General features: G+C 36.8%; 1 protein-coding gene across 1 annotated transcript in view; it reads left to right on the plus strand.

Annotated features, from left to right (window-relative positions):
* Nucleotides 1-16,305, plus strand: part of clcn2b (chloride channel, voltage-sensitive 2b) — a gene marked incomplete at its 5' end in the record, with an annotated part of 109,845 nt that overhangs the window by 32,531 nt on the left and 61,009 nt on the right. Inside the window, 2 exons of the mRNA XM_015054803.1 lie at nt 1,452-1,607; nt 15,042-15,111. Coding sequence (XP_014910289.1) covers nt 1,452-1,607; nt 15,042-15,111 — 226 coding nt within the window. The remainder of the gene's footprint in view (nt 1-1,451; nt 1,608-15,041; nt 15,112-16,305) is intronic.

Below are 16,305 nucleotides of genomic sequence, written 5' to 3' on the forward strand. Positions count from 1 at the left end.
AAATGTTTGTTGCTGGCAGGTTCAAATTTTCCAAAAACCAAAAAAGTTTTTTTTTTTTTTTTTTTTTTTTTTTTTCTGTTTTAAGCCTCTGCTTAAAAAAGAAAAGCTGTATAAATGCTTAAAGGTGTATAAATGTGCCTGTGAGTGCTAGTGACTCAACAGTGTACACTAGAGACATGGTCGAGCCATATTGTCCTTTTGCTCCAGGGATGACTCATGAGCATGTGTTGTGCCTTCTTTGATTTTATCCCCTTCATCCGGTTAATAATCGGAATTAGAAAAGGAATAGACTGTCCATCCTTTGTACACTCAGTATTCGCACACACACACACACACACACACACACACACACACACACACACACACACACACACACAGATTGACTCCCTCTCTTTGCCTTGGCTCCAAATAAGAAAGTGTTGAAGACTTCTGAAGCTCTGCCCATGCTGGCTTACTCCTCTTAAAGCTCCTCTCTTTGGAGTACCCAGTCAGAAATTTGTATCTGTGATCCCTTTGTCTTCCCAGCACACTCTTCATCATCATCTCTGCCAGTGGGAACTTTATCTCCAATACTGTCTGAAGCTGATGTGACTTTTGTATGGTTACAGATGATTTTGTCACAGCATAATCCCTGATGGATATTGTAAAATTTAAATCTCTGGTGACATTTTGTAAAACCTTGAGCTCATCATCTTTTCCTGTGCTCACATTCAGAGGAGGTCTTTCCATTAAAACTTGCTGTGAATCTAGCCACAGAACCTCAGATTTTCTAAATTCTTCAGTAAGATGTGTTTTAGTTATGCTCTAAATCACAATTGTCACATTAACAATCATGGATAGCTGTAAACAAGCAGATGTGAGCATGAGTAAAAAGCAAAAACAACAGCAAGTAAATGAAAATCATCCCAAATTCAACTTGAAAGACACTGCTAACACTTTGTACTTTGTGTTCTGAGTCCTGGAGGAGACGTTTGAGGCAAAATAGGTACTTTTAACGTCCCACAAAAGATTGACTATTAGATCACCTAGAGAATTTTCACCAGAAACATTTAACATCTGTTGGGATTAAATATTAAGAAATAATGTGAGGATATCAGTTACAGGCAGTTTCTTCTTTCCAGGTACAACTATCTCTCTTTTGTTTGCCCTGAAAGAAAGATCTGTGCCGACAGTTACCTTCTCCATGTTCCGAGAGACATAATTCCAACAGTATTTTTTTTTGTCCTGATATATAAATGATATATATGGCAGACTTCATTTTTAATTTGCCACATCACAATTTCATTTTAACAATTTACTCATCAGTATTTTAGCTTTTGATTTACAAACTGACTAGACACTTTTTAATGGCACAAAAAGCTACATAATTTGTCATTATATTACAAACGATTGATGCAAAAAGTGCTGCTACTTGCTTCTGACTTGTAATTATTATTTCCTGTGATTTGTAGTTGACTCAGGGGGAGTCTCTGCTGACGTTGTTTGACAACCAGACGTGGGCAAAACAGGGAAATCCTGACGAATTTGACTACCTTGGAAAAGCTGAAGCCTGGAAACACCCACAAGTCAACATCTTCGTCACTCTGGTCCTCTTCATCATCATGAAGGTAGGAATAAAGTTGAGGAAGCTTTACAATGGTGGTATCACACTTCTGTAGCGGATTGTGCTGGAGGCGACAACCCTAAAGCCGTCTTCACTGCAGCTAAACCTCTCATGTTGAAGCTTGGAAGCTGTAATTTCTGAGTAATTATTATTCAGTACATGTGATGCCAATTCTTTGCAAAACAACCTTTCTTTGACGGGAACTATGACTAGCACAAGAAGAGAACGAATTAACGCCATTTATCTGCTTTCTATAGGTTAACAGTAATACTCTCTTCAAAGTCAATTCTTAATTGGTATCAATTTGCTTAAAAATCACAAGATTTAAATTGTTGTAAAATATCAATATACATTCATATTAGTATTGTGTGAGTATATTAGTAAATTACCTTAACAAAGACATTCAGGACACGCCAATATTAGTTATTCTCCTGCTTCATAAATATGCTTTTAATGTCTTAATATTGAATGATTGGTGTTTCAGCTGCTTTCTGCACAACTATTACACTCAGGCAGTCGTCTGGTCTTTGGAAATACCAGAGGAGTGTGTATTTTTGCTAGTTTTGCAGAGAGAAATGGGAGTTTTTATTACCTGTGGTTGCCGCAATTACATACTGCATAACAGTTGGTATCAGCAGTAGGTTTTCATCTGAGACTTTACGTTGATCATTTAAAGCTTCTGTGAGTAGGACCCCAATTCCATACCTGGGATTGGATTGGGACATCTCTGCTGTGAAACCTTTTTGAATCAATAATTTTCTAATAGCATTTTTTGCCAAACATATCCTAAGCAGCTATTATGCTTTATGTTGTCTCAACTGCAAGAGATGAAAACGTATCTGCTTGTTGAAAAGCAGCGGAATAGGAACAGACTGTCTGTCTCTGTGCAATTTGAATTGAACTCATTTGTGCCTTATGCTCAGCTGGGGAGCAGAATAGCAGGAACTCTTCTCTGCTGTTGTCGTAACTTGATCGCAGTCTTCGATTATCCCACAGCGCTGATGACAGAGCTCACCAGTGACGGGTGATGAGACACATGGGAGAGATGTAAGGAGCTGCAACATTCAGTAGATTATCACTGTCAGCTATCACCTCAGCTGCACAGCTCTGGAAAGGTTGGAAAGTCTGAATACTTGAGGTACAGAATGTAAAAGACCATTTTTGTTCAGGTAAGGGGAGTTAAAGGATTAACACTTTGACTCCTTTAGATTTTAGTGAGTTGGAAAGGAGAGACTGTGAATATTAACAAACCAGTCCAATGTACTTTGTAAGAAAAAGGTAAATAGGACCACCGATAGTACTTTTGCTTACCTTCCATCGTCCGATTTCACTTATACTCTTTTAGAAACTTTGTTATAAAGACAAAACAAACATAAGTTTAAGCCACACGTCACACGGTCATCCCTTATCTCTGAAAATGCTTATTCTTGTCCGCCGATTAGATTTTTTGCTGCTATTAAGAAGAAATAAACGTTCTATGATCAATAGTTATCCATGACATGGACATAACCCTACATGTGAGTTTGTGTTCTGAATTTCACCCAACAAAGTACTCACAGAAAGTAGTGTAGATGTGTGTGTGGGTGTAGAAACAAAGAGAGCAGGGCTATGAATGTTCATGTGGTTCATGTTCGGGTGACTAAAAACAGGATTTGAATCATTGCATCTCCAACCACAGAAGCAAGTTTTCTATCAACCAATATGTTCTTTTTCTATTGCCAGCAGGTTTTTTTGTTTTTTAAATCCCGGTGACAACCAGTGTTTTAGGCCAATAATGTTTGTTATATTTCACTTTTATAATTTTCTCTTTCTTCCTTCTCCTTTACCCAGCTGGCTGAAGTGAGCTAATTCAAACAGTAGCTTGTTTTTCCTTTTGTAATTCCAATTATGCAGTGGTGCAGACATTTAAAGATTAGCATTTTTGCACCTCCTGTTCTTGAAAGACTTCACAATCAGTGAATTAAGTTTTACCATCATCCTTTATAACATACAGTGGACAAAGCCTGCACAAGAGTGTGTACAAACAGCCCGTACACAACGGCAACGTGTGTGGCGAGGTTGCAAACAAGTTTTCCTATCGCTCTGCCAGTGATGCACACATGCTTAACACATAACAGCTCGTGTCAGTGTGTGCATAAAACTGGAGAAGTAACATTTTTTAAAAGAAGTAAAAAAAAATTAAAAGAAGTTAGCACACAGTCTAATAACCACTGTCCTCTGGGGTCCAACCATAGTTCTGCATCAGTCCAGAGGGCACTTTAACGCAGTGGCAGCAGCAACTGTTTGCATAAATGTTTGCACTGTCAAGACTGATTGGTGACACTATAAACAAATTAAATTATTCCAGCCCTCCATTTATGATCCAAACATTTAAGCATGGTACAATATAAAAATATAGGAAACTGTAAAGGGGCTAATCATTTTCATGGCGCAATTTTAAAGGTCTTTGTTGGATGTAACAATAGATAAATGATTATCCTCTTTGCAGCTCCTGCTGAGTACAATGTATAGGAAAATTAGGATAAAACCACACAGTGAAGTGAATATGTGACATTTGCTGAAGGCTCTGCTGTCAAAGTTATGTAAGCAAAGACACGGATCATGTGATGTCACTGCGGTAATGGCAGAAACTGATTTACTGCGACTGTTTCTTAGTTTTATCATAAGAAATGTCTCGCTCAGTGTTCTGTCTGTTCAACTTAGAATGAGAATTGCAAGCAGTGGATTTGAATTATTTTAATAAGGTAAGTTTAATTGAGCTTTTAATAACATGTTCGATAGCAGGTCCCTTTTTCTGTGTCCAATCCTCCGTTTGTCCTTTAGTGAAATGTTGTCCTTTTAGGATCATTCCTCCTCACTGTGGAGACATCCAGCCACTGTGAATCTACTTACTGTGCATGAACAAGGTTAATTAAAAAAAAAAATCTCTTCATGTTGGTGTCACATACAGAGCCGCACAAAACTATTCATAGCCTTTAAACTTTTTCCATATTTTGTCACACAACCTTCAATGTGTTTTACTAGACTTTTTAATGACAGAACAACATTAAGTAGTGCAGAATGAAGAAATGAAGTATGGCTTTAAGAATGCTTTACAAATAAACTGAAAAATTGGATTTATTTGCTTTCAATATTGAATCTTTAGGTTGTAGTTACAGTTGCAAGTGTTTTCTCAAGCTCAGACCTGAACTCTAGTTTTCAGGTTTTGCAGATTGTCAGTCCAACTTCTCAGTCCACTTGAACATATGATTTGTCTCCTAATTCACTGCTAAAAGCCTTGTATCCTGTGTCTTTTAGATGTTCCCTTGATTTACTAATAGGTTATTACAAGTATTTTTTAGGCAAAACTGTAGTCTTAAGATGTGACTATAGCCCCCCATCCCACCTCCATTCATGCTTCCAGGTCTTTCATTTTGCCAGTATCTAAAACTAAATAATTTAGTCTCCCTTCCCCTGCTCTGCACATAAACTTCATTCCTCCTGTTTGAAGCATACAACACAGTAGCTGTCACCTCTGGTTTACACATCTAATGTTGTTCCTTCTATTTTAAAACATTTCTGTTCACTTTCACAAATCCTGCATATGATGGTTCTCACCCAAGTGATTTTCTCTTTGCATGTGACCTTACACATTCATCATAAACTGTCCAGATGCTACAAAGTTTCCCACAGAAGGAAAAATATGTTTTCCTCCCATACGTAGTTGTTACCAGGCCTTTGCAGAACTTTCTGACATATTAAGGAGGCAATTCAGCCTATAATTCATCTGTGTTGAAGCATGGACACATCTATCATTCCACTTCATTTTATCCCTAGATGTATGTTAAGAGTTGTTGTCAGGCTGGATGATGAACCTCCTCTCTTGACTAAAGTCTGTAAACTTTCTCACATGATTCCCCTGTGCTTTATCTCCATGCACCTTTTTCTGCTGATTGAAAACACTATTGTAACTTAAAATAAAAGAGAAATATCCTTTATTGTCCAACTGTGGGAAAATTATCAATTTATTTTTTAGTGGCGTCACCCAAAAATATTTACTAATCTATCGACCCCTGTGAAATATTTCTGGAAGCACCACTGCAAAGGATATGAGGTATAAAACAGCACCTGAACAAACCTTGTTGAGCAGTTGAACATGTACTTGTTGCCATGCACTGACTAATGTCCTCTCTCTATCTCCATCACCCTGACTCGACATGCAAAGCGAGGCTGTAATGGCTCGGTCTAATTACAGCCTTTGGTTTTGCTGGGTTCACCCTGGTGATTTTCAAAGGCGAGATTGCTCTCACTCCCGCTTCTTCTCTATAATGACTGGTTCTTTTATTCAGCCTGGCAGCCATCTTGTCTTGATGCTCCCTTTTTCATGCTGAAACTTATGAAACACTATTTCCAGTGATGAATAGAAAACGTGCATAGTTCTCCAAAAGCTTCAGCTCTGCTAACAACTAGCAACTTGCCCTGATTAAGCAGTGACATTGAAATGTTAGCTCTTACTGTGAAGATGCTAGCTTCAGCTCAGCTCATTGGTTAGCAGCTTTGTGCACTCTTAAAGTTGCTAACCAATTTGCCATCCTTAATAATTCAATGTTATTTTTAGACTTGTGCTATTATGAGCTCTCAGGGTGAAACAGGTAATGCAGGTGTGTGTCCTTTGCTGTCTGTGTCTGAAAACAGTAGTGTGTGTGCCTTATAGTGTCACAGAGCTGACTGGACTGTAATTGGAGTGGGAATCGAGGAGGGGCTCCTGGGAAGAAGCACTGTCCTCTGAAAATGGTTTACACACAGGATCATACACCGCTTCCAGCTGATTGAGTATGAATGTCCTCCATGGTCCGTCATAACTGATACCACTGACATTTGTACCCTTTAGTTCTTGATAACTCATGTAGTCTTACAGTTTTTCTGGTCACTTTTCTTTGACTTAAATAACAAAATGAAAATCCACATCCTAATTGAATGGAAGAGGATATGTGTTTTTTCAGATTGCTTTAACCCTTTCATGCATAGTGGTCACTACAGTGTACAGCTATCTAAAAGCCATTTTCTTGTGTTTCTTGTGGATTTTTATGTTATAAATGCACACAGACCACTGAAGTTGACACTAATGCATCATAAAATACACTATCAACTACTGGCCATCAGCTGCAAATGCAAGAAATTATTTTTGTTAAATCCAATATGGCCGACAGACAAAAAAAGCATGCCAACCGACCCGGTCCCTCCTTCTACTGTAGACGACTCTTGAAGGTAAAAAAATATTGTGACATCAGATAACTCCTAAAGAACAATACTACTGATGTATTTTTCAAATAACAACTTTGTATTTGGAGAAAATTACAATTGATCACCTAAAAAAGATAAAATAAATTTTTTTATTTTTTTCCTTCCTTTTTTTTATGCCTTAAGAAAGTCAACAAAAAAAATTGAAAAAATATCCTCACACAAAGGATCATAATTCATGCATGAAAGGGTTAACTTACCCTTAACCAATATAAAGGCTGTCCAACTAGCACACAGCAATTCAAATAAAATGCTATAATCACCAGGTGTATATATAAGACAGGAGACACACTGCTGCGATCTGGCCCGAACACAAGGAAAGTTATTACTTTATAACAGAGTCACAGTGTAACCTTACGCTTAACAAAGTACCAACTGAAATACAGCAGTGGCCATGATTGTACAACAAACACATTTATTAAAACCTAGATCATTCTCCAATCTCTAGTGTTGTTCATTTACTTCAAAAGCATTCAGTTAATTCGAGCTATATCTGGTGCAATGTTCTTAGATAACAGTCTTTTGGTTTTACTAAATAAATTATTTGGAAACAATATTGGTTGAAGAGCTGTAATGATTTAGTCCATCTAATAAAGCATAAATTCTTTCAATATAAAAAAAATCTGTTTTTGTAATGGTAAATGTTACCATTGAGTTACTTAGCAATGGTCCTTTCTGCAGTCTGATAATAAATGTAAGTTTTCTCTCCTTCACATTCCTAATTAGTATATAGATATAATGCTTTCTTTATGGATTTTCAGTGCATGTAGGAGAAGATCCTACCACAATAGATTTGAATAAATTTGCAACATATTATGTAGCCTTAATGTCAGATCCATGTTTCATCAAATTATAGTGAAAAATGTAAAGTCAAATGACTGGCGTCTAAAAACACACACAGCCACAGTGAGGGTTTTATGATTGCACTTGTCATTGAGGTCAAAACAAATATAGGCAATTTTCCCAGCCTAATCAGCCTTATTAAGTTCAATACAGAATCTAGTTGGTCTCATTATTTTTAAAACATAATGTCTGTTGGAGGGGAAAAAAGTACAGAACTCATTTCAAACATGCCCTGTCACTAATGATACATAATAGTTGCACTGTTTCATAACTACTTTGACATTTCAATAATTATCTATGTGACTTTTAGCTGTTTTTGTCCAACAGCTTGAAATGGGTTACATTAAAGTATTTGAGGAAACACAAAACTGGTATTAAGAATTCTGTCTTACCATGAGGCTAATTGGGGAGACCTTTAATGTGTTTCAGGGCTTTGGTTCTATCAGTGTGTTTTACCCATATTGCATTTGTTCAAACACTGAGTTATTTTGAGAATGTGTTACCCAAGTGGCTGAAAGGGAACCACAATGGTTTTATTTTTCATTAGCACCCATTTGTAGCCATCACTTGTTCTGCTGCTTGACATGACCTTAGCATATTATTATCATGTTTGGGATTAAAGTACAGATTCAATCTTAGTCACACTTCCTTGGGCGCAGATTGCCTTCATTAAGGTAGAAATATCTGTTTAAGATGAAGTTTTGCACACAGCAACTTATTGAGAGGCTTTAGGCTTTAAAGACTGAAAGAAACAATAATAGAAACATTAGCACTAATGAGAGTGTCACAAACATGGTCATTTTTTAAAAAAATAATCCAATGTTTTATCTAGAAGTGTAAAATGTGTGCAAATCTTTGCTTTTTTTCTTATGTGGCTATAGTGGCTGTTAAAAAAAAATAAATTACACCTGTATCAGCTCTGCACAGAAAAACCACTATTGGCCTGTCCTCTTAATAGACCAGCTTGTCTCCTACAAACAAATATCCTATTTTGGATCTTCCACAGTATTTCGCTTACATAAGTTTTTTGGCCAACCCACTCCAACTTTATTTAGATATTTCAATATTAGACATGAGTTGAGAACATTTTAGTATCATGACTTTGAGTAAAAAAAAAACCTTAGTTGCATATATTTTGAAGAAAAAAACAATTATATGTAGTTGCCTTCTTTCAGCCTGCTGACCAACAATGTGCAGCAACATAGGGGAGGGGCAAGTTTAACATCACCTCCATTATATGCTATCAGAAAGAAATCAATGATTTGACCTAAAGTTTTTCTGCAGTTTTAAATTTAAAAGAAAAGAAAAAAGAAAAGAAAAAAATTAAGTCTGACATGCCTTGATACGGACAAACTGTCTCATGACTGTTTTTATTACTCGATTGAGGAATAACTTGTTTTTAAGGTGGTTGTGTCCTGGGACTCCTGGTACTGTTCACTGTTCCTGCTAATGGTGTAGATATAAACACAGTCCTGCTTCAGACATGTTTCCGGCTGCTCAAATCTAACTTTGCATTCCTGTCCAGACTTTGCCAACAACATCTGAAGATGTAATATCCGTTTTTGAATTGAACTGAATACAATAACTACCGTACTTCCTCTTCCTCAAACATAGTATAAGCCTGAAGCAGCTCTATAAATAATATGTCTTATTAAAGCCATCTTCAAAATTCATGCGGTTCATTAAGAATATTCTAAATGGATTTTAATTTAGGATCCCTTCTGTGTTTTCTGGCTGCTCCTTGAAGGTTTTAAAACATCAAAGCTTTTCATGCTGTAGAGTTATTTTCTTGTACTAAAACCTTGGCTTCCTGAAGTCTCCATCCAGTTTGTGGTTGGAAATCCTCATAATTATGTCTGATGGCCGTGGACCTCTTCTGTGAGGCATACAGTGAGTCGATTAAATCAGATTAAATTAAAAATTAATGATTCCTCCGGGGGAGTGAGTCATTTCTGCTGCATAAGATTTGTTACAGTAATAGTTAGGAAACGTAATTGAGTGTAGCATTAGTCCTGGCAGGACAAATAGTCGTGCTTAACCCACATATGATCAACTGATTTTAATCTGATAACTGTGAGGCTATTATTGATTTATTTTTGTATGTTTTTGTCAGGCGGAAATTCATTTTACCCCCCTCTTGAGTGCAAGAGGTTAAAACAAATCTTGATATTTCAAGATTGATTTATTCTTCCCTTCATGTGAGTTGGTTAGTCCCATGACGCATGTTCTACATGTACTGATGCTTCTGCGGGTATGTGGTGCTCATTTTAGGGAAAATACTAGCATTTCAATGTAGATACATCATTGTGGTATTGATTCTTGATCAAAATCAATGCAAATCAAACAGCATCAAATCCTCAAAATCAGCCTTTTCAGGTTGTCACCTCAGATCTTTATAAACATCTATAATGAACGGGTCTTCCGCTGAAATCATAAAACAGGAGACAGCTTAATGAATCCTAGTTTGTTGCTCTCAAAGTCAATATTATTGTAAGATAATGTTATTCCTAGAAATTGACTGGAAACCCAAGTTGATTGGTGACTGCACCCATTCAGCACAAGAACTTTTCCAACTGCTACTCTGTAGTTTACGGTACAGGAGCCAGCCAGCAGATACAAAATGACTCAAAGACGAGCATTATCCACAAACTGTCACTAAACCCTCTGGTTATACGGTTTATTGTTGAGAGTACTAAACTCAACATTAATACTGCACTACATGTACAAGCCACATTTGTGACAGTTATGTCTATAACTGTACCTTATGACTATCATGTATGTCACTACCTTACTATCTTAACTCATCTCAACGTTAATACAATAAATAATCATGTAAGACATATCACCTGTTAAATACTATGAGATACTGCCTATACTTTCTTTGTCCTGCAGTGTATATTTTACTGTATTGTTTGCTAGATTTCTTCTGCAGTTTTAAATATTATATATTCATTGAGTTATATATATTTTTTACTTCCATTGCATGCTACTAATCCTTTATTTTATAGCCATTTGAACAGTTCTTCTCATGCAAAGCATTTCATTGCATTGTTGACTTTGTCTCAATGTGCATAAGACAAATGAAACTGAACAGGATAGAAACTTAATTATGATCCTTACTGATCGGTGATCACACCATACTGAGCACTATCGCATAAAATTCCTAATACTCTTGAGTGTGGAGGCTGCTATTGATTAAAGACAACTCAGAGCCAACTATTTTAAATAGAAGCAGCTTCTACTGTTTGTTCAGGCTGCGAGAGGCTGAGAGACAGAGTTGAGGTAATTAAAAAAATTTTTTTCTAATATCTTCATATATCTTAAAGAAAGTTCCCCGTTGACAACCTATTTGCTTAAAAAAAGTACACATCTGACACATGGTGCTGCTCTGTCAGTATGTTAGCTTTAAGCTAAACATGATTCATAAACATGAAGGTTTCTAGACTTAAACCTTCAGTGCAGGAGCTTTAACCACCAACAGCATTCAATCTGTAACATGACATTACTCTAGTTGAGGTACTTTTTCCATCAATGACTTATTAAAAATACATGGAGGGACATTAACAGCCTACAGGGATCTTTTCATTAGTTTATCTCGGATGTAACCCTGAGCCATAGGGGATTTGTAGGCCATTGTAACTTTACAGACGTCAGAGTGGTTGCCATGGTAAGGACTGCTGTCCTATGGGAATGGAAACGACACAGCCAGCAGCATCTTGTCACGTTCACCTGTGTTTGAGTGGATTTTTCTGTGCAAACAAGCAGCTGGAAGATATTACCCTGTCATCTACACCCTGCAGACGAGGTGCTCTTTGCAGATTTCAGCTTAATGGAGGCCGATCCCAACGTTACGTTTAATATTAATACTTATGTGCACAAGGTTTTGTGCAGATTGACACTAAAGTTTCTCTACAGTGATCGGACCACTTTTGTCTTTGTTCAGACTCATGTCCCAGATGTTCAGAAAATAATTTAAAGCATGAAAATAAAATTCCCATTATGCTCAAAAGTAGTAGTGTGTAGTTCTATTGGACCACAAAAAATATATCTGTAACCCAGACTCATCAAATTTTGTCAGTTTTTGCCTTCATCAGTGTACATTGTGCTTTCTGCTTTTATTCCAATTATTATTATTTTTTTGCCTCCTCATCTCTTCATAGTGGTTAATATTGTCTGTGTTTGACATTTTTCAAACTGGTTTTCTCAGAGAGAAGGATGTTCAAATCTGTCAAATTAAATGGGACGATAAGGCAGATTATATCGATGGGTTGGTCCAATGGTTTTCCGCTTGGACCTGCTTCCTTTGAGGACGTCTCCAGCTGGCACTCACTGAGAGCGTCTGTAATCAGAACTGTGACTATAATAATAATAACAATAATAATGGAGGAAGTTGGGTTGCGGTCTGAGAGAGGAATTCAAATGATTGATTTGAATTCCTCAAATCAATCATTTGAGAAATTATTTTGTGAAACTTTTTTGTGAAACTAAAAGCTCTTTGCTTGGACCGTAGGTGGCAAGAAAAAGTGGAAATTGACACATTACCATAAAAATTATTAATCTGACAAAAATATTTTTTGATGCACCAAAAACCTTTTCCAGGTATCAGAAAAAGGCTGCTGTTGTTTTTCTGTGTGTGTGTGGTTTAAGGACTACAGCCACCCACAAATAGCTGAAATCTCGTAATATTTGCGTACTGTAGAAACACTAAATGCCTTTTTTGTTCAAATTCCAAAAATACCTTAATATGTGCAGTGAAAATCATTTTAGCATTACCACAAAAGTTAATTTCAACTGTTTTTCTAATCTCTTTTCCGCCAATCAGTCGCAAATAAAATAATGCAATCGCCAGCCAGTAGCATGTGAATTAACAGTGTGTTTAGGTGTTTCAGCTTCCAAGCTTCAGTTTCTTTGAAATATTTCTGATATATAGTCATTTTCATGTTTTTATTATTATTGTTATTATTTATTTATTTTTTATCTAGACTTCAAAGTTTTGTAAATCAATCTCAGGGGTTTGATTATTGCATTTTTGATTATTGAAAACTGTAAAGTTTTTGACTCATAGTAATCAGCACATTAAAGGTTAGATATGACACACATTTAGAACTTTAATTAAAATAATTTCCTAGTGATTGTTTCAGAAAACCCATTCAGCTGTTCTCAGTTTGAGTTACTTGAATATTACAATTAATTTAGATGGCCACATTCTCCACTCAGTATGGGTTTTTAATGCTGTCAGATAATGTCAAACACCTGCAGGAGCCCTGGTGCACTTCTGTGATTCTCTCCACAGAACTCATGGCCTCAACCTTAAGTTTAAGCTTTTATTATGAGTCCAGAGATCCTTCAATACTCCCTCTTTCTCATTTGTGTTTCACTGTCTGGGTGGAAGAGCAACAATACGATGGATAAGGGAGCCTGAAGAATCCAGTGTCTGCTTTATTTTCCCCGTGAGGCTCATTTAGTGTAATCAAATGTTTGTGTGTCTGGCAGCATGGAGCTTTGATTCTCGTCACAGAGTATGTGTTATGGTGTGTGCTGCGGGGGTGTGTGAACACCTACGCACATATGTGTGTTTGCTCGAGGTGTGAAAACGGTAGCAGTTCAGGGTTGCAGCAGGAGATGCATTACGTCACCATGGCAGCCGGCCTTAATTACTACTAACTATAGATGGAGCAGAGGGTCCGGAGAGAGGAAGGAGAGAGACGGAACAATGAGAGTAATTAAAAAGTCTATTTGAAACCATGAGATTAATACAGCAATGAGATTTGTCTAATAGTTTGTATAATACTCCAATTCACATGGTGCACTTTGGGCATGTAAATGTTTAATGCGACAACATCTCAATTTTGTGTGGCTTAGATGAATAAAAAATTCATCCCCCATATTGAAGCAAGAAGTGAATTAATAAACCAAACTGACCTAAATAGTCGAGGAGTAATTTCAGATCATCTCACAGGCTGACTGTAGACAAAACATCACCTGCAGTTCTTCTAAGTTCATGGTGGAAATACAAAGAACCGGTGCTATGGCTTATGCAGCACCAGTTTTGGTTTTGTTATTTTTACTTTGTTTAAAAATACAATTCATGAGTCTGTCCTCCCACTAAGTAAAGCATACTACAAAGCCCAGTTTTTAGCTGAACTTTAACATCGTGTAGGCAGTGTCAGTCTGAGTCACCATAAAATGTAGTATTATCTAATATTATTTGAGTTGTACTTCACCAGTTTAAAACAAATCCGTAAGATAGAAGAAACTACAGACAGAACAGAGCTGTGCCTAAAACTGACTCAAACTGATTATGTGTTTGGATGATATTTAGATCAGCAGTTCCTACACCTGACTGAATGTCCATAAAAATTAGTCAGGTACATTGTCCTCACATTTTCTTTATATTAATAATTTCATCAATCATCAACTTGACCTGTCCACCAAACTAACTTTATTTAGAGATAAATATACTCTAAGGATTGACTTTAAGTCATCAGCACAGCACTATGAAAATTACCCCAAATACTTATATTTCTGCTGCTGTTCAGGGTAGCATGTTGAGAGAGGCCTTTATTGATCAGTAGTTTGACAGGAAAAAGGGCTGAAACAGAAGGGCAGGACATGCAATACTCGTCATGCTGCTGGGAATCAAATCTGGGACAGTTGCATCAAGGACTGTAGCCTTTAAATATGGTTTACTTTCTCTACCACTGATTCTACCACCTTTTGCTCCATTTGTACATTTAAAGCAATCATTGTTGAACCTCAAACTAATATTAGCTTTGGCTAACAATTGATTATGTATTCCAATCTTCTTAGTTGCATTTGCTTATTTCAGTGTCAAGGATGTAATGACTGATTATATATTAAAACTGATCGATACTGTGATCGAGTGGAGCTTTGTATGAATATTAACGAGGTATCTTGTGTAACATCTGTGTACCTGGAAACTGTTGATACTTTTTAACACAGGTCCACCGATACATGTGCACATAGAGCAATGCTTACACATTGTCGGCGCTGACATTTTCCTTTTCTTGCCTAATTAGCTGTCCTTTCCCCTTGCCTGCTGTGGTGTCAGCCAATCGGCGAAGGCCAGTCATTACACAAGCTTTATTTCAGGGTCTTTGTCAAATGAAGAATGAATGTGACAGTTCAATCTAACCTTGGCAATAAACCTCACATGGCCCCCCCTTCTCTGCTGATTCGAGATTCAGCTTAGTTATTATGTTTGGACACACTGCATAGGACTTTGTGTCTATTTGAAATGCCACCCTGTTCTTTCATTTTATGTTTTAATCTCACTTTTTTTCTTTCTCTTTAGTTTTGGATGTCTGCCTTGGCCTTCACCATGCCTGTGCCCTGTGGAGCCTTCGTGCCTGTGTTTGTCATTGGTAATGAGCAATTTACAATGTGTGTTTTAGAACAGTGAGCTCAAGTCTGTCTTTTTGGAATAGGTGAAGTTAGGCTGTCATTTAGGAAGTTTAATCAGCCCCTAATTAAAAAAAAAACCAAACTGTTATTTCTATCTCCTTTTTGTTAAAAGTCTGCAAAATGTGAAGACATTAAGACACACAATGATAGTCTGTGTTTTTCTAAGATATCAGCATATGTGAATTATCAACTATGAAAATATTGAGAAATATGAGCATGGTAAAGATTTCTTGTACAATGTAATAAAATGCAAATGTGGTGAGGAATATATTTGCTCTCCAAGCAAAATAACCCTGAAAGTAGACCATAAAAGGCTAAAATAAGTTTCCAAAAAGCCTGAGATGACATCACAGGACCATACATTCTCAAGTTTAACTTTAATAGAGGTGTACAAGGGGAAAAAATATGTTGGAAAAAATGAGATGCAAAGAATTTTGGATCAAAGTTCTTTGTACAGATGAGTCAAAATGTGAAATATTTGGACACAGAAATTTTTGTTTAAAGGGATGAATATTTGATAGGGTGTCCTAATTTTTTTCTATAAGATTTAGTCTAATTGCACATGATGTGTCACTGTTGCTGGCTTTCCACCTTAAGACTCTAATCCACCAACCAGAGGTCGCATTAATCGAATATTTTCCGTATTTGACCAGTTATTTTTTTAAACGACTGGAAAATTTAAAGCCCGTCCGTCATTTGACAGGTTCTAATTAACACCCTTGACTGGTCCACATGGGCAGACTTTATAGATTCTACACAAAGATTTCATCGCAGAGGCAACTAAAATCAATTAATAAAAAATCCTTTCTGAATATCATCTCATATGGACTCTGAACTAAATGCGTCTTTCTGACCGGGAGCTGACAGCGTGTTGAAGAGTTATGGACCGGACGATTTGGAGCATCTGGTTAGTAAGCACATTCAAAACCTTGGTTGAAAAGGCGTGTTAAAGTCAAGTCTCCATTACAGACCCGAAAAAACAAAAGAGAATGCAATGTTGTGTTAATCCATATGAGGAGCCGGCAGTTTATCTTGAGGGAATAAATGACGACGCAGAAGTTAATTATACTGAAACATGCTTAGTCCGCTGCTCAACCACTGCGGACGCGGCTCCGCCGCTGCGAAGTATTAAAAACCGCTGGAAGTAACTCATC

This window comes from Poecilia latipinna, unplaced genomic scaffold (assembly GCF_001443285.1).
Source record: "Poecilia latipinna isolate Pla-1442-1.1 unplaced genomic scaffold, P_latipinna-1.0 Scaffold1279, whole genome shotgun sequence".
Classification (NCBI taxonomy): domain Eukaryota; kingdom Metazoa; phylum Chordata; class Actinopteri; order Cyprinodontiformes; family Poeciliidae; genus Poecilia; species Poecilia latipinna.